The sequence below is a fragment of the Mixophyes fleayi genome, chromosome 11 (genome assembly GCF_038048845.1).
Source record: "Mixophyes fleayi isolate aMixFle1 chromosome 11, aMixFle1.hap1, whole genome shotgun sequence".
In the NCBI taxonomy this organism is placed as follows: Eukaryota; Metazoa; Chordata; class Amphibia; order Anura; family Limnodynastidae; genus Mixophyes; species Mixophyes fleayi.
Genome location: NC_134412.1, coordinates 1959081 through 1977597, shown reverse-complemented (window position 1 = coordinate 1977597; position 18517 = coordinate 1959081). Strand labels below are relative to the sequence as shown.

The 18517-nt window shown below is 46.9% G+C and overlaps 1 protein-coding gene across 10 annotated transcripts in view; it reads left to right on the top strand.

Annotated features, from left to right (window-relative positions):
- Positions 1-712: 712 nt before the first annotated feature.
- The window catches only part of RAP1GAP (RAP1 GTPase activating protein), a 122949-nt gene continuing 105144 nt past the window's right edge, over positions 713-18517 (top strand). For 4 of the 10 annotated variants that reach the window (XM_075191364.1, XM_075191370.1, XM_075191371.1 and 1 more), the window contains exon 1: positions 17322-17368. In XM_075191364.1, coding sequence (XP_075047465.1) covers positions 17325-17368 — 44 coding nt within the window. In that variant the 5' untranslated portion in view covers positions 17322-17324. Of the gene's footprint in view, positions 812-17321; positions 17369-18517 lie in introns of those variants that run through there. The other 6 variants (XM_075191377.1, XM_075191376.1, XM_075191375.1 and 3 more) reach the window with 5 other exon arrangements.

Here is an 18517-nt window from a genome sequence, read left to right as displayed (position 1 = left end):
TGCACCCTCACATCAACCAGCAAGCTCTGCACCCTCACATCAACCAGCATGCTCTGCACCCTTACATCACGCAGTAAGCTCTGCACCCTCACATCGCGCAGTAAGCTCTGCACCCTCACATCTCCCAGCAAGCTCTGCACCCTCACATCACCCAGCCAGCTTTGCGCCCTCACATCACCCAGCAAGCTCTGCACCCTCACATCTCCAGCAAGCTCTGCACCCTCACATCACCCAGCAAGCTCTGCACCCTCACATCTCCCAGCAAGCTCTGCACCCTCACATCACCCAACAAGCTCTGCACCCTCACATCACCCTCACATCTCCCAGCAATCTCTGCACCCTCACATCGCGCAGTAAGCTCTGCACACTCACATCTCCCAGCAAGCTCTGCACCCTCACATCACCCAACAAGCTCTGCACCCTCACATCACCCTCACATCTCCCAGCAAGCTCTGCACCCTCACATCTCCCATCAAGCTCTGCACCCTCACATCACCCTCAAATCTTGCAGCAAGCTCTGCACCCTCACATCTTCCAGCAAGCTCTGCACCCTCACATCTCCCAACAAGCTCTTCACCCTCACATCGCCCATCCAGCTCTGCACCCTCACATCTCCCAACAAGCTCTGCACCCTCACATCTCCCAGCAAGCTCTGCACCCTCACATCTCCCAGCCAGTTCTGCACCCTCACATCACCCTCACATCTCCCAGCAAGCTCTGCTTTATATGCAGTGCTCTTTGTGGCGGTGAATCTCAGACGTGGGATAGACAGAAGGAATCCTCCGCTGTGTGTGAGACATCTCTCTGTACGGTGAGTGTGTACGTTATATAATAGTTGGAGGATAATTATACACAGATGTCACATTGCAGAAGGGTGATCTATACAGAGGTCAGAGAGAGCAGATTATTGTAGTGACAGATTGGAGACATAGAGGGGAGAAGGCTGAGATCTGATCATACATTGTGCTATACACTCAGCTAGTAGATTGTAAGTTCTTTGGTTTATTTCATGTTGTGTGTTTGTGCAGACAGTGAGCATGATGTGATTAGTGTATTATACGCTGTGCAACACATACTGTAAATGTATCATGTTCTGCGGAGTTATTGCTGGAATCTGAGGCAGGAGAAATGTCCTTATACCTACAGTATGTCAGTAATTGCAGAGTCTCTGAAGAGTGTAAAGAGATATTATTATTTTTATGTCCTATGTGAATTGCTCTTTTTTACGTTGAACAGACGGTGAATCTTCATTTCTTGCAGCCTCCGGCTCCTGATTGTGGTGTATAATTGGTTTAGGGTTTCTCGTGTCTTCAATCGTTTAATAAGAATGAAAATCTGACCTATTTTATCATTAATCTGTGAATGTAATATGTTGTCTTACATGTTTGTAATAGATGAGAATTTAGAACACACAGAATATAACCCAGTTCTGTCTACAGTGTGAGCTTAGTGAGCTGATGCAGTTTAATCGCAGTGAGCGGATGCAGTAAGAGCGTCGTGAGTGGACGCTGTAGGAGCGCAGTGAGCGCAGTACGAGCTCAGCGAGCGGATGCAGTTCAAGCACAGTAAGCGTACGCAGTTCGAGCGCAGTGAGCGGACGCTGTACGAGTGCAGTGAGTGGACACTGTAGGAGCGCAGTGATCGGACACAGTACAAGCGCAGTGAGCGGACGCTGTACGAGTGCAGTGAGTGGACACTGTAGGAGCGCAGTGATCGGACACAGTACAAGCGCAGTGAGCGGACGCAGTATGAGTGCAGTGAGCAGACGCAGAATGAGCACAATGAGCGGGTGCAGTATGGGCACAGTGAGCGGGTGCAGTATGAGCACAGTGAGTGGACGCAGAATGAGCACAATGAGCAGGTGCAGTATGAGCACAGTGAGCGGACGCAGAATAAGCACAGTGAGCGGACGGAGTATGAGCGCAGTGAGCAGGAGCGGTATGAGCACAGTGAGTGAACGCAGTATGAGCACAGTGAGTGGACGGAGTATGAGCACAGTGAGCGGACGCAGTATGAGCACAGTGAGCGGACGCAGAATGAGCACAGTGAGCGGACGGAGTATGAGCACAGTGAGCAGGTGCGGTATGAGCACAGTGAGTGAACGCAGTATGAGCACAGTGAGTGGACGGAGTATGAGTGCAGTGAGCAGGTGCAGTATGAGCGCAGTGAGCGGGTGCAGTATGAGCACAGTGAGCGGACGCAGTATGAGCACAGTGAGCGGGTGCAGTATGAGCTCAATGAGCGGACGCAGTATGAGCACAGTGAGCGGGTGCAGTACGAGCACAGTGAGCGGGTGCAGTATGAGCACAGTGAGCGGGTGCAGTATGAGCGCAGTGAGCGGGTGCAGTGAGAGCGCAGTGAGCGGGTGCGGTATGAGCACAGTGAGTGAACGCTGTATGAGCACAGTGAGCGGACGCTGTATGAGCACAGTGAGCGGACGCAGTATGAGCACAGTGAGCGGACGCAGTATGAGCACAGTGAGCGGACGCAGTATGAGCACAGTGAGCGGGTGCAGTGTGAGCACAGTGAGCAGATGCAGTATGAGCACAGTGAGCGGACGCAGTATGAGCACAGTGAGCGGGTGCAGTATGAGCACAGTGAGTGAACGCAGTATGAGCACAGTGAGTGGACGCAGTATGAGCACAGTGAGCGGGTGCAGTATGAGCGCAGTGAGCGGGTGCAGTGAGAGCGCAGTGAGCGGGTGCGGTATGAGCACAGTGAGTGAACGCAGTATGAGCACAGTGAGTGGACGGAGTATGAGTGCAGGGAGCTGGTGCAGTATGAGCTCAATGAGCGGGTGCAGTATGAGCACAGTGAGCGGACGCAGTATGAGCACAGTGAGCGGACGCAGTATGAGCACAGTGAGCGGGCGCAGTATGAGCACAGTGAGCGGACGCAGTATGAGCACAGTGAGCGGACGCAGTATGAGCACAGTGAGCGGACGCAGTATGAGCACAGTGAGTGGACGCAATATGAGCACAGTGAGCAGATGCAGTATGAGCACAGTGAGCGGACGCAGTATGAGCACAGTGAGCTGGTGCAGTATGAGCACAGTGAGCAGACGCAGTATGAGCACAGTGAGCGGGTGCAGTGAGAGCGCAGTGAGCGGGTGCGGTATGAGCACAGTGAGTGAACGCAGTATGAGTGCAGGGAGCGGGTGCAGTATGAGCACAGTGAGCGGGTGCGGTATGAGCACAGTGAGTGGACGGAGTATGAGCACAGTGAGCAGATGCAGTATGAGCACAGTGAGCGGGTGCAGTATGAGCACAGTGAGCGGACGCAGTATGAGCGCAGTGAGCGGGTGCAGTAGGAGCACAGTGAGGGGGTGCAGTATGAGCACAGTGAGCGGGTGCAGTATGAGCGCAGTGAGCAGGTGCGGTATAAGCACAGTGAGTGAACGCAGTATGAGCACAGTGAGTGGACGGAGTATGAGCGCAGTGAGCGGGTGCAGTATGAGCTCAATGAGCGGGTGCAGTATGAGCACAGTGAGCGGACGCAGTATGAGCACAGTGAGCGGGCGCAGTATGAGCACAGTGAGCGGACGCAGTATGAGCACAGTGAGAGGACGCAGTATGAGCACAGTGAGCGGACGCAGTATGAGCACAGTGAGCGGGTGCAGTATGAGCACAGTGAGCGGGTGCAGTATGAGCACAGTGAGCGGGGGCAGTATGAGCACAGTGAGCGGACGCAGTATGAGCACAGTGAGCGGACGCAGTATGAGCACAGTGAGCGGACGCAGTATGAGCACAGTGAGCGGACGCAGTATGAGCACAGTGAGCGGACGCAGTATGAGCACAGTGAGCGGACGCAGTATGAGCACAGTGAGCGGACGCAGTATGAGCACAGTGAGCGGACGCAGTATGAGCACAGTGAGCGGAAGCAGTGGGGCTAATTCATTACAAGCGCAAAACCAACGTAATGGGCGTTTTTTTTTCAAAATATGAACATATATCAGATACACGTACATCCGTATTCAACAAGGAGCGGATGTGAAGATACGTCTGGTGATGAATACAGGTCTAAGTCCGCTCTGCTCTGACAGACAATACACTGCAGGATACGTCCAACACACATGTGGAATATAAAGTCCCAAAAAAAGGGATTCAGTGTGAGAGTAGTGAACAGATGCAGTGTGAGATTAGGGAAAGGATGTAGTGCAAGAGTAGGGAACGGATGCAGTGTGAGGGTATCGAACGGATGCAGTGTGACAGTAGGGAACATATGCAGTGTGAGGTTAGGGAACGGATGCAGTGTGAGGGCAGTGAACGGATGCAGTGTGATGGTAGCGACCGGATGCAGTGTGGCAGGAGGGAACAGATGCAGTGTGAGGTTAGGGAACGGATGCAGTGCGAGGGTAGCGAACGGATGCAGCGTGAGGGTAGCGAACGGGTGCAGTGTGGCAGTAGGGAACAGATGCAGTGTGAGGTTAGGGACCGAATGCAGTGCGAGGGTAGGGAGCGGATGCAGCACGAGGGTAGGGAGCGGATGCAGTGTGAGGGTAGTGGCCGGCTGCAGTGCGAACGTAGGTAACGGATGCAGTGTGAGAGTAGGGGGCGGATGCAGTGTGAGAGTAGGGAACGATTGCAGTGCGAGATTAGGTAACGGATGCAGTGCGAGGGCAGTGGACGGATGCAGTGCGACAGTAGGGACCATAAGCAGCGTGGGGTCAGAGAGCAGATGCAGTGTGAAAGTAGTGAATGGATGCAGTGTGAGAGTAGGGAACGAATGCAGTGCAAGAGTAGGGGAAGGATGCAGTGCGAGCGCAGGGAACGGATGCAGTGCGAGGGTAGGGACCGTATGCAGTGTGAGGGTAGGGATTGTATGCAGTGTGAGGGTAGGGAACAGATGCAGTGTGAGGGTAGGGAAGAGGTGCAGTGTGAGGGTAGGGACCGGATGCAGTGTGAGGGTAGGGACCGGATGCAGTGAGAGTAGGGAACGGATGCAGTGTGAGGGTAGGGAACGTATCAAGTGTGGGGGTAGGGAACGGATGCAATGTGAGAGTAGGGAATGGATGCAGTATAGTCTGCATTCTATGGACCCTCAGGCAAAGCTTACTTAGTTAGTAAGTTACTTAGTAATTAAGGGCAAGTCTAAATATGGGAGTGAAAAGTAAAATAAAACACTCTGATAAATTATAGTTGGAGCCAAAATACAAGATAATACAGAATATAATCCTGAAAAATAATGAGTTGTGAATCCGCCCTTCTTATGGTGCATTGTCATTATCCCGCACTTACTTCGCCGTAGACATGTAGACCTAGGAAATGAAAGCTGGGTAGTCCATCTATCACATACAGGAGATCTGACCCCATAAGTGTGTCATTATATAACATATTACGGATTCTAGCGCAGGTGACTGTACGCTGCTATTTTGGGGAATTGATTTTAAAGGTTAATTCCACCCAAAACAAAATATGAGTTTTGGACAGAGATAATTCTAGTTCTGCATAACGCTGAGACGACAGGCGTCCTGGAACCCCAATACCTCCTAACGATTGCTCCACTCTATCCCATTAATGTGCATGGGTCGTGCACGGTGGAGAGGCGTTGGCAGCGATGCTGCCTGTTGGCATCACATCTGGACCGTTACAGCGTTTGGGGGATCCGCAATATCAGGTAAACCTATATTATTATCTATCTTGTGGATTCCACCTGAAGCTAAGCCTGAATATGTTGGGTATATGATGGCGCCACGGGGGCTCAGTACGTCCACCAGAGAGGGCACACAAAGGGTATACAGCGCACCCTTACAGATGTGCAAACATTTGTGCCTATTGGTTCTGCCGCCTCTTACTTCATGTTCTGAGTGTTCCCCACTTGTCCCTACTATCACACAGCAAGAGCTGCCAAAGGCAAATTACGTGGCTCCCTCTCAGGCAGGGAGGAACTTCAGGGGAGTCACATGACATATGTGAGTGGAGTCACGGTGCGGCAGGCGCACACACTTTTATCTGAGTACAGGATAGGTGGATACTAATACTAATTACCGGTTGTTAGATATTATCTCACACTACGTGAACCCAACTTGTTGCTCACAATAACAAATTAAAATTGGAGAAAACTATTTCTTTGATCCTAAATTAGGAATTTGAAAGCCCTCCTGTAGAAATCCTGCATTTGCCCCTGCGGTAGTCAATAACCCCCCTCCCCCCCAACTATGATTCCCCTGTAAGGGGAGCACACCACCAGCTTCTGCATGTAGCACACATACAGCGAGTTACAGTCTAGTTAGGACACAGCCCCCTCCCAACTCCAAATCTGTGCACACATTTTACATTTACCCCCTTACTGTGGTTTTGCTAACTTGCAAAATACTTGGATTTACGTCTACGTCTAAATAAGGCATAAGTGTGTAGGATGCAGATATATATAAATCATATATATATATATATTCTCAGCAGGCAGATGCCATGGTTACTCAGCTACCAGAAATATAAGTCCTGCGGCACCAGATCTGTGGGTGATCTCCAGTTGTCAGCACAGGGCACAGGTCAGCTTGATATTTAAAGAGCCCACATTGTAACCATAGCGTGTGTCAGACAGGAGCATGAACTATCAGTGAGTGTGTGTGTGTGTGTGTGTGTGTGAGAGTGAGTGTGTGAGAGTGAGTGTGTGTGTGTGTGTGTGTGAGAGTGAGTGTGTGTGTGTGTGTGTGTGAGTGTGTGTGTGTGTGAGAGTGAGTGTGTGTGAGTGAGTGTGTGTGAGAGTGAGTGTGTGTGAGTGTGTGTGTGAGAGTGAGTGTGTGTGTGTGTGTGTGTGTGTGTGTGTGTGTGAGAGTGAGTGTGTGTGAGAGTGAGTGTGTGTGTGTGTGAGAGTGAGTGTGTGTGTGAGTGAGAGTGAGTGAGTGTGTGTGTGAGAGTGAGTGTGTGTGTGTGAGTGAGTGTGTGTGAGAGTGAGTGTGTGTGAGAGTGAGTGTGTGTGAGTGTGTGTGTGAGTGAGTGTGTGTGAGAGTGTGTGTGTGTGAGAGTGAGTGTGTGAGAGTGAGTGTGTGTGTGTGAGAGTGAGTGTGTGTGAGAGTGAGTGTGTGTGTGTGAGAGTGAGTGTGTGTGAGAGTGAGTGTGTGTGTGTGAGAGTGTGTGTGTGTGAGAGTGAGTGTGTGTGAGAGTGAGTGTGTGTGTGTGAGAGTGAGTGGGGTAGGATAATGTGAATGCGAAAATGCCGACCACACTTACAGCGACATGATGAACCCAAAGGCTGTGATTCCCGACAAAGTGTAAATACAGACTGTTTAAAAAAGTGACAGCCAACAATTGCGATACATGAAGATACCGTCGCACAGATGGACGTCACTTTAAAGAGCGACACTTACATTCCTGATGTTCAGATAGCAATGCTAGGACCCGGCGGGTGAACAATGTACAAATCTTTCAAAAAAACATTGTACACCCGTCGGCTCTTTGCATTGATTTCTGAACAACAGGAATGTAAGTGTGGTCGGAATTTTTGCATTCACAGAAATGACCACCACCGGTGGGAGAGGGTGTGTATATGTGTGTGTGTTTGTGTGTATATGAGGGTGTGTGTGTGTATGAGGGTGTATATGTGTGTGCGTATATGAGGGTGTGTGTTAGAGGGTGTGTGTGTGAGGGTGTGTGTATGAGGGTGTATATTAGAGGGTGTGTGTGTGAGGGTGTGTGTGTGAGGGTGTATATTAGAGGGTGGGTGTGTGAGGGTGTGTGTATGAGGGTGTATATTAGAAGGTGAGGGTGTGTGTATGAGGATGTATATGAGAGAGTTTGTGTGAAAGGGTGTATATGAGTGGGGGGGTGAGAGTGTGTGTGTATGAGAGTCTGTGTATGAGGGTGTATATGAGGATGTGTGTCTAAAGATGTATATAAGGGTGTGTGTATGAGGGTGTATATGAGGGTGTGTGTATGAGGATTTGTGGGGAAACAAAGTATTAATATCACCTCAACCTGTCAACTGTGGACTATAAAAACATTTATAGTAAAACATACTTTTTCTAGCCCTTTGGTTCCCCATATTTATCAGTCATATTTAGACTTGTGTATATTCTACTTTGCAAGTAGTAAAATGTCTGCCAGCATGTATTGTTATCTTGCAGACTAGTGCAATGTTTCAGTCTAGGCAAATGGGTTATTGTCCACCAGTCCTGTATGAATGTACAGCACACCAGGGGGTCTCTCATCTTTGTTTAGATGTGAGCTCTATGTTTAACTACAGAGGGCTGCATTGTGTATTTAAATGTAAATGTGTCTGGATTGTGATCTCTCCTGTTTTAACAAACTCTGCTGTATAGCCACAGAACAATACCTGTTCCTAATTAAATCAGGAGAGTCTCATCTGCTATCCTGTTGACTGTATGTTTACCTGTGAAAAGGTAAACACAGAAAAGGACCAGGCAGGTCCTGAAATTGCAACCATTTTTGGGCTTAAAAGAGAGCTCTAGAGAACAGCAAATTGGCATTCACTACAAAGTGATAGCTGAGGTCAGGCTGGCGTTGAGATATAATTCTCTGCCCCTGACAAGAACGGGACAATCGGTCCCTGGAGTACTGTCGTTGCCCTGATCTACCTCTCCAGGTCTTGGGGAGCTGTGTGTCAGCTGAAAGCGGAGTGACAGTGACTTAGGGCCGCTACGTTTGCTGGTAGCCTTAAAGGAGAGAGGGGAGAAGCTTGGATTGATAGACAGCAGTCCCTGAAAGTGACAAGGATACCGGTGAGGTGTTTTCTTTATACCCTGTATGTTGTCTGTGTCAGACTGTAGTGTTATTTGTTGCAAGTTATTAAATATGTTTATTGCTGTTTCGTGCTACCATTTTGTTAAATAAACTTATTTGTTTTATTTCGGATATTTGCCTGGGTGATTATGAACCTTGGGTAGGTACCGGGTAGGCCAGCTGTGCGGCCCAGAAGGTTACATTAGACCCGGTATCCTCACAGGGTGTGTATGAGGGTGTATATGAGGATGGGTGTATGAGGGTGTATATATTAGGATGTGTGTATGAGGGTGTGTGTATGAGGGTGTAAATTAGGGTGTGTGTATATAGTAAAGTGACAGCACAGATGCAGGCCAGCTACACAAGCTCCATGTCTCCTCACTGATCATATTGTGACTATGGGACTGTAGCGTAATCTTTATAATAATCCCAGCTCCGTGTGCAGAGAGCGTATGACTGTTGCATCTGCAGACCAAGCACAATTGATTCCATTAATTGTAGCTAAGAGCCCACTTATTAACAGCCAGTGACCTAATTAGTGAATGTTCAGACTGCGGCAGATGAATATCGTTCCCTCTACAAGACAAGCCCAACCCTCGTACCCACCGCTGCCCCATGAAAACACGGTGCCCATTACCAGGTCACAGGGGGGCGGCTATCTTACATACACATTTGCCTGTATGGGTTTAAAAAAAGAAAAACTTAAACCCTCTACCTTGTGCGAGCTGCAGTCACGCACAGTATCCTTTCCTAAACCTCTTGCAGAATAAATGGAGGATTCACAAACAGAGTTATATATATGTGTGTGTGTGCTCAGTGTTCATCCTGCACCCAGGTAGATCACCACTGCTGTCACCTACCCTTGGGCTGTGGGGTGGCCCGCCCGCCCTCCCTTCCTTCCTCCCCATCCCAGGACCCGTAAGAGATTAGAGAATACTTGAGGAATATTACCTGACATTACCAGTGATGTCCTGCTAATATATTTATCACAGAATCTGTGTGTTTGATATGTAATCTCGGGCTGGAACTACCAGGGAGAGGACTAAGGAGTAAAAAATATTTTTGCAGCAGAATATTTATTATTTTTGAGCTATGTTGGGCTCTGTTAATTGGGCTTAATGGGGAGACAGCTCCCGACCCCTATCCAAAGCATGAATATTGAATTCAATACCAATAATTTGGTTGTTGTAACTCAGAGAGGTTGTGGGCTGTTTCGTACTGTACTGTAAGAACATTATATTTTCTGTATCGCTCTGTATATAGAGGCTCCTGGTCACAGTTTCCGCACAGATATAGCACATGCTGACACCCGGGGATTGGGGCTTACATAACATGTGCTGGTTCTGCATTCTGCGAGCAGCTGCGTCACCTGCGGGACTGCGATGTCTATACTCCCAGCCTGATGCTGACACCATGTGTCACTGAGGGGGAATCTCGCTGTATTCAGCAAACGCAGGGACATAACAGAACAAGCATCAGACCAGGGGAGGGCTCGGGCGAGACTCGGCTCAGCAGCCTATTAGGAACATTGTAAAGGAAGAAATGCAGGTGGCCAGTTACCCAGCCCAAGGTTGCCCACTATGGGACCGAACCGGGGGGCAGATTGCCCCAGCCCCTGCATGAGATTACATCTGTATTATAGGTGTATGATGCACTGTGCCTCAGTAACCTGCTCGAGTGTCAGTTCTGTCTAGTCCTATGTACGAGAGGACAACATTATGGACAGATGGAGGGAGATTGGATCCCAAACATTGGGGAAATTATGGAGTGTTCTTATTTGTCTGAATGTTCTGGATTTGGTCAGACTTAATAAACAAATAAACTTTTGAATTGATTTAGTTTCCAGCTTTGACCAGAATCGGTGGAGATGTCCCAAGAATACCGTCCGCAAGCCCTGAGCTACCTCTGTGAGGACCAGATACGTGGAGATGTCCCAAGAATACCGTCCGTAAACCCTGAGCTACCTCTGTGAGGACCAGATACGTGGAGATGTCCCAAGAATACCGTCCGCAAGCCCTGAGCTACCTCTGTGAGGACCAGATACGTGGAGATGTCCCAAGAATACCGTCCGTAAGCCCTGAGCTACCTCTGTGAGGACCAGATACGTGGAGATGTCCCAAGAATACCGTCCGCAAGCCCTGAGCTACCTCTGTGAGGACCAGATACGTGGAGATGTCCCAAGAATACCGTCCGCAAGCCCTGAGCTACCTCTGTGAGGACCAGATACGTGGAGATGTCCCAAGAATACCGTCCGTAAGCCCTGAGCTACCTCTGTGAGGACCAGATACGTGGAGATGTCCCAAGAATACCGTCCGCAAGCCCTGAGCTACCTCTGTGAGGACCAGATACGTGGAGATGTCCCAAGAATACCGTCCGCAAGCCCTGAGCTACCTCTGTGAGGACCAGATACGTGGAGATGAATCTGTTTTGTCGCGTCTGCTGTGGGAGTATTGGGGCACGTTCATAGGATAACAGAGTGGGGTAATTTTCAGCTGGTGACGCTGGGTTGACAGCTCAGCATTCACAATCAATAGCGACTTTGAAGCTTACTATTGTATCTGATTGTTTGCAGCCATATTACTCACTCAGTCTAAACATTCAGTAATTGAAGTTATTTTGGGAGATTTTCAGAAGGATATGGGAAGGCGATTGGATCATTCACTGTGTATTAAAGTTGATAAATGCTGAGATAATTCATCTTATGTCAGACTTACTATTAAATGTGGTAGTTGGACCAGAGTGGTCTGTCTACTGAGCCTCTTAGGAAAAAGAAAATCTGCATTCTCCCCTCGAATAATTGGCTGTAAAATGGTAGAGACCACTCACTACCAACTTATACTGAGTGAATGATGAGAGTGAGGGACATCGGGACTTCATTATGAGTGTCGCTTGTGTGTGCTTATAAAGATTGTTTAGCACATATAACTGTTCCTAGATGGCACAAAATCCGTCTTGTCAATTATATGATGACTCCCGGTTACCAAAGCTTCAGGGAGGAAGAGGTTCTGAGGTTACCTGGTAATCAGGGAAAAACCCATCAATGTACACTGCCTTGCCCTTGCAAGCATGGGCAGAAAATGATAAATGACTGCACCCAGCCCACATTTAGGTAGCAATGCAATGCCCGATACGCCCAGCTGCTGACTTCAAAAGGTGCAACATTTTGGGCAAGCGCAGATCCTCCATCTTGTGGCGCAGATCCTCCATCTTGTGGCGCAGATCGACGTGCAGCTTGTAAGAGTAGATTGTTGCAATACATCCCAACAATGTGCATGAGAGCCGTGGGGGTGGGGGGGGGGGAGATTTAAACATTTTTATATGATCCTTAGAGACTTTCTCCAGAGGCCAGACGACCAGGATTCAGTAGGAGACACATACTTGGCCAGCATAGTCTGGTAGAAGAGCGAGCACAGTGGGCAAGGACGATGACTGCAAGGATACTGGGAACCTTTCTACAGACCCGGGTTTGAATCCTAATGTCATCTCCTTGTGACCTAGAACAACCTAGAACAATGTCCCCATATATCCAGGTAACAGGTTCTGGTCAGTAATGAAGAAAGACGGTTGTAGGATGGCAGAGATATGCGTTAGGGCTGGGGAGGGTTAATCTGGTGAGGTGCAGAGTGGCAGATGTTGTTTACCCTCATTTAGAGGAGTGCCATGCGGTGAGTGCGATCTTTATTCTCTGTGCCCAGGGAGGCTGCCAGCTGTACCCAATGTGTGAGGCAGGAATGCAGATCAGATGGCAGGGCTATTGCCGAGCCAAGATTTCATGTACACATAAGATCTCATTCCGAATATCTGGCAAATGGCTCCAGATTCTCCGGTCTGCATAACGTGACAGATATGCAAATAATCAATTGCTTAATCAGTTATTCCATCAATCCGTCAATCAATCACAATAGCTGTTTCTACACTTTCCAGTGCGGTGCGGACACAGTAGACTCCAGAAAATAGATATACAGACAGACAGACATACATACAGACAGATAGATAGATATGAGATTGATAGATAGATAGATAGATAGATAGATAGATATGAGATACATAGATAGATCGACTTACTATTACTATAGTACATGAGTGGTCTCTGAGTTATTATAATATACTGATATACTGTATGAGATTGTTCCCTGTCCCTGGTGCTGAACGAGTCATTACACTATGTGCAGACAGAGGGCACCAGATAACATCAGATCGAGTCCAGTCACCATCTGACGTTGGCTTTATAAATATCAGTAGTAATGACTTAAAATACACTGACATTGCCGGGAACGTGCTTGTGGTTGAGAATAAGGTCAGGAAAGAATTGAATCCTATGAGCACGAGAGGAACAGAGGGGGTGACAGAAACGGAAAGTATAAAAAAGTATTTGAAGGACGTGTAAGGGAAGAAGACATTGAATAGATCAGACCTGTCAACAATAATTCCGTAAACCTTCTATTCCGATTGAGCGCCATGTCCGAGTGACGCGCCAACAAAAGAGCAATCATGTCTGACTCACCCAACCTCTGCTCCCACCGGGACTTGTATCCAGGGAGAAGAACAGAATCTTCTTCTCGGAGAATGGAACGGTGAGCTGGCTGCTAGAGAAGAGTCCTGAATTCAGTCCCCACAGGAGAGGACACAGGGACATGTAGCACAGTATCAAAGTCAAAGGATAGACAAGGGGTAAGAACTGGGGCAGGAACCACACAACTGACCCCAGGGATCAGGAGCAGACCCAGTGCCCATGGCCTCCTCCGGAATTGAATCATATGATGGGCACACGTATGGACCCTATGATGTCCATCTCCCAAAGCCAACCAAAGTTTACTACGAAATGCCAAATGTATGCAGGGTAACAATGTTATTATCTATCTTACTGGAGCTAATAGTTATTAGTTATATAATAAGGATAATTTTGCACCTAGCTTTACTATTTGCAAGTTACAGCTGATGTCCGATCATGGGAACAGCTTTTTTCTCCTGGATGGTAACGAGAACCCTATACTTTGATCCTGGGAATGTGAATTGAAGCACTGAGTCATACATTGATTGACAGTACTCGCTCTTACCAAGCACTGGGACTGTCAATCAGCATATGATGCAGCAGATGGGCCAGACTCCAATCACACTGGCGGGGGTTGTAGTATAAGATTATCCCTGGTAACCTCTGAAAATATTTCCCACTAATGAACATTAATGAGCCAAAACATGTTCTATGCAATAAGCACTGACTGAAAAGAGACACGTTTCGCTTAGCAGAACCCCCCAGACATTTCTCGGACACAGCACAGGTTAATGGAATATACCCACCGAATGCTTGTCCCCCCCCCCCAATCTGCTGTCTGACCGCCTGACTGCTGTCTCTACAATTGAGTGGCCATGTTACTCCTCTAGGTGCAAGGTATTGGTGTCTATATTCCGGCGCATTCCAGTGATATCTTAGAGCTTCCCTGTTTACACGCCCCAGCTGTGTGTGGCCTCTGTCTACGTGTTATACTGCATACATGGAACTGTCTTCTTCCAGCTGCTATTAATCCAATGTTATTAGTCTTTCCTGAGCTTGGAACTCACGCCGTTCCCTGATGCTGGTTGTGATCTTGGAGGACAGTCAATATGACCAATCTCGTCGTATTTCAGTCTCTCCCTTGCTCTTTATATGAACAAATAATATTAGGAGTCTGACAGAAATGATATAATGTGCTCACACTGGATGAAACTGAAGACCCTAAATATAGAGATTGTCGTGTACCTATCTGGTCATTTCTAGTCCTAAGGAAACACCAATGAAATGTATAAAATGTCTGGAGAAACGTGGTGTCTGGATACTAAAAATGCCTTTATTTCCCATAGAAAGATTTTCTCTCTGAGCTCCGGGATCAGATATAAGGTCTCCTATCCTGGTGATGCATTTAGTGGCCATTTATTGGATGTGCGTACATAACAGATATTGGAAAATGCTTTCTCTTGGAAAATAACGCGTTTTCAAATAAATTGAGGGTTTAATAAGACAAAATGGTGAAGCCTGAACTACGTGTGGCTTTGTGTAAAAGCAGCTATAATGACATTTCTGCTAATGGACCTGACAACATGTAAATATCTGTGTACGGTGAAACGCGTAGTGCTCTATACAACGCCTCAGCGGCTGTTTTCTTAGCATCCAATCATCTACATTTGTAGACCTTAAATTAGAAACTGGTCCTATCTAAGTGTGCTGATATTTCTATGCCCTTTCCTCTCCAGACCCAACGTCTGACACATATTCTCATATGTTACATCTTGATGCAATGACCCATGCGTGTACCTGTATAATTGGCCAAAACTGGATAATGATCTCGCAAAAGAAAGAAAAAAAGGCAATTGCATCTCCACAATTTTTTGATTCATAATGAACCTTTCTTTCATGGCCTATTTGAGACTGGAGACCCTCTAATCACCCTGAATCTGGAATTAAACAAATAGTCCCCCTCCTCTGTGTTCACACTGCTGTAGATATGACATCACTGGAGTGAGAGGCGCTTGTTTGGCTAACAATGGGGTCATTGAGTCCCCCCCTCCTGTCGTGTGTGAAGTCAGCACAGTGACTATAGTGATACAACATTCCACAAACGCACACTGTCCCTTCTGTGTCTCAGATACTCACAGAGTCCCACACGTGGGTATATAGATGAATTGCAGGCGCTGATAAAAGGGAGAGGACAGGGTTAATGCACGTGACGGCCAAGTGCCCTCAGTCAATAGCGAATAGCTTTGTAAATATACTTAAACCCCGTGAAACTTTGAAGTGGAGCAGAGCTTGGAAATCCATTAACACCAGATAAATAGCAGTCTGACAGGTCTGAAGTAAAAGCAAATCTGTGTCACCCAGTGTCCTGGAAATCCGGAATCACAGATAAGACAGAGTGATAGAGCGATGGTATTAGATATACACAGAGATAAGGCAGGTAACACTATAGAGAGAGGTCACTGAATACCTACAGGACCCCATCATTGCTCTTATACAGAGGATTCCTGGTACCTTTTCTATTAGCAGATTGCAGATTATTCCTCATCCAATTACCCCTTGGTGGATAAGCAACGTTATATTCTCATACTGAGGGATGGTCACAGAGATGGAAAGATTTACACCCCCTGCCTGAATATCATCAGTAAGTAACACAGCTCCATTCCCACAAAATAATTTCCTACAGGAACTGCCCCCCCCCCCCCCCAGTCCGAGACAGACATGTACTGTACAGAGGGGCCAATAACTGGTACATGACATTATTAATGTAGCATGAAGAGAAGCGGTAATACAGTAACAGATATATTGAAGTATAGAATTATGGTATTTGTATCATTATTCAGCTGTAAACACATCTTATTATACATAGGAAGTACAAAGTGGGGGTAATATATTTTATATGGGGGTAAATTAACTCATACGCTACAAATACTCCTCCACTTTTTAGTTACCATAATATTTTTCAGGGGCTTTGGGAATTTGGGAGAAGCCCAAAATCCTGCAAAATATCCCAGACTTTATGATGCCCTAATCCATGCAGAGACTTCTTTATCCACATGGTACGTAAAGTCTTCATTTCAGGAGGACATTGGAGACAAAGTACCACATTATGTATTACGGGGGCTGCGGTCTGGGCAGTTTTAGCTCCGTTGTCTCTGATGGCTAACACCATTCAATCCTGTGGGGAGGGCTCGCAGGGGAGGGATCTTCGGACCCCTCTCCCCTGCGCCCTTTACCGCAGCACCGCAGGTTACGCATGCGCAGTATAGACTCAGTATAAAACGTCAGCGCCGGGACAGCATCCTATTAAATTACCCCGAAAAGTCACTTGTCATCGCTGCAATAATATATGATAACTAACAGGGCAAAAACACAATTATTATTAATCAGGTCCCAATATCTCTTTGACAAACTGACCCAAAAAGTGTGAGAGAGTTCAGTAGGTGAGTGAGGACTGCATGGGGAAAGTGGGACACACACAGATACAAATACACACACACTCACAGATATACAGACACACACACAGATACACACATATACACATACACACACACAGACACACACACACACACAGACACACACACACAGATACACATACACACACACAGATACACATACACACACACAGATATACAGACACACACACAGATACACACATATACACACACACACACACAGATACACACATATACACATACACACACACAGATACACACACACACACACACACACACAGATACACCCACAGATACAAATACACACACACTCACAGATATACAGACACACACACAGATACACACATATACACATACACACACAGACACACACACACACAGATACACACAGACACACACACACACAGATACACACACACACACACACAGATACACCCACAGATACAAATACACACACACACCCACAGATACACACACACACACAGATACACACACGTATACACACACAGATATACAAACACATACACACAGATATACACAGACACACACACAGATACACAGACACACACACAGATATACACAGACACACAGACACACACACACACACACACACAGTGCAGGGGGAGGGTGCATCCAGCTGTACAGGGTAAGAGCTGGGAAGAGTCTGCAGTCACACAGAGAGTGGTACAGAGTATAACCATGAACCACAGGAAGAGGAGTTTCACGTTTGGGGCGTACGGAGGGTATGTACATGGGGGGCACCTGCTTTCATCTCCAGCTCTTAGTATCACTGCGGCAGCAGCTCGGTTATTGGTTGGGTTACAGAGTAGGAGATAATCTCTGTGGATGAGGATTAGAGGAACGTTGGGTGACCCTTCAGGGGGCTGCGAGGATTAACAAACCCTCCGCAGACTCACTGCAGTGTCACACACCACAATCACTTAACTCTTTATCAGCCACAGGAATCAGAGGGGGGCGGGGGGAGTACAGGAGCCCCTGAGATGTATCCATTGTAACTCTGCAAATGTTTTCTTATATGTAGTGAATCCATCACTGTGTAACTTCTACCAACCAGAGCGTCCTAGTGTTACTGATATACTAATGTATCATCTGTAGTTACTGATCTGTCATAGAGATCTGCAGAACATCGCTCTGTTCCATTTGCAGATTATTACATTACTGATCAGTCAGAGATCTGCAGAACATCGCTCTGTTCCATCTGCAGATTATTACATTACTGACCTCTCTATACATCTGCAGAACATTGCTCTGTCCCATCTACCCCCTGACAGATACATAGTGATACACTCTGCAGATTATTACATTATTGACCTCTCTAGAGATCTGCAGAACATTGCTCTGTTCCATCTACCCCCTGACAGATACATAGTGATATATTGTAAGCTTTCGAGCAGGGTTCTCTTACCTCTCTGTCTGTATGTATTACCCAGTATTGTCTTATCAATGTTTGTTCCCAATTGTAAAGCGCTACGGAATTTGCTGGCGCTATATATAAATAAATGTTGATATATAGTGTATATATACATAAATTACTTATATCACCACAATGAGGATAGTGTTTCAGCTTATTTATTAAACTATGTAAAGTGTAGTGAGTTAAATACTGTACATTGTGAGTAAACTCATTATTATTATATTTAAACAGTACGTTGTAATATATCCTCAAGGTAGAAATCAGTGTGGCTAATTATAGCTGTAATAGGATCCTGGGTAATTATTGATTATAGAGTTGTTAGATCACAGAGATTTTGGGTAGTTGTGGATTTTTATATTAGTGTTTATGGATTAGACAGTGAGTTGTATAACACAGATAGGAAGGTGTGGGCTGCGCTCACCTATTGTTAGATTAACGTTTACACTTGGAAAACCAG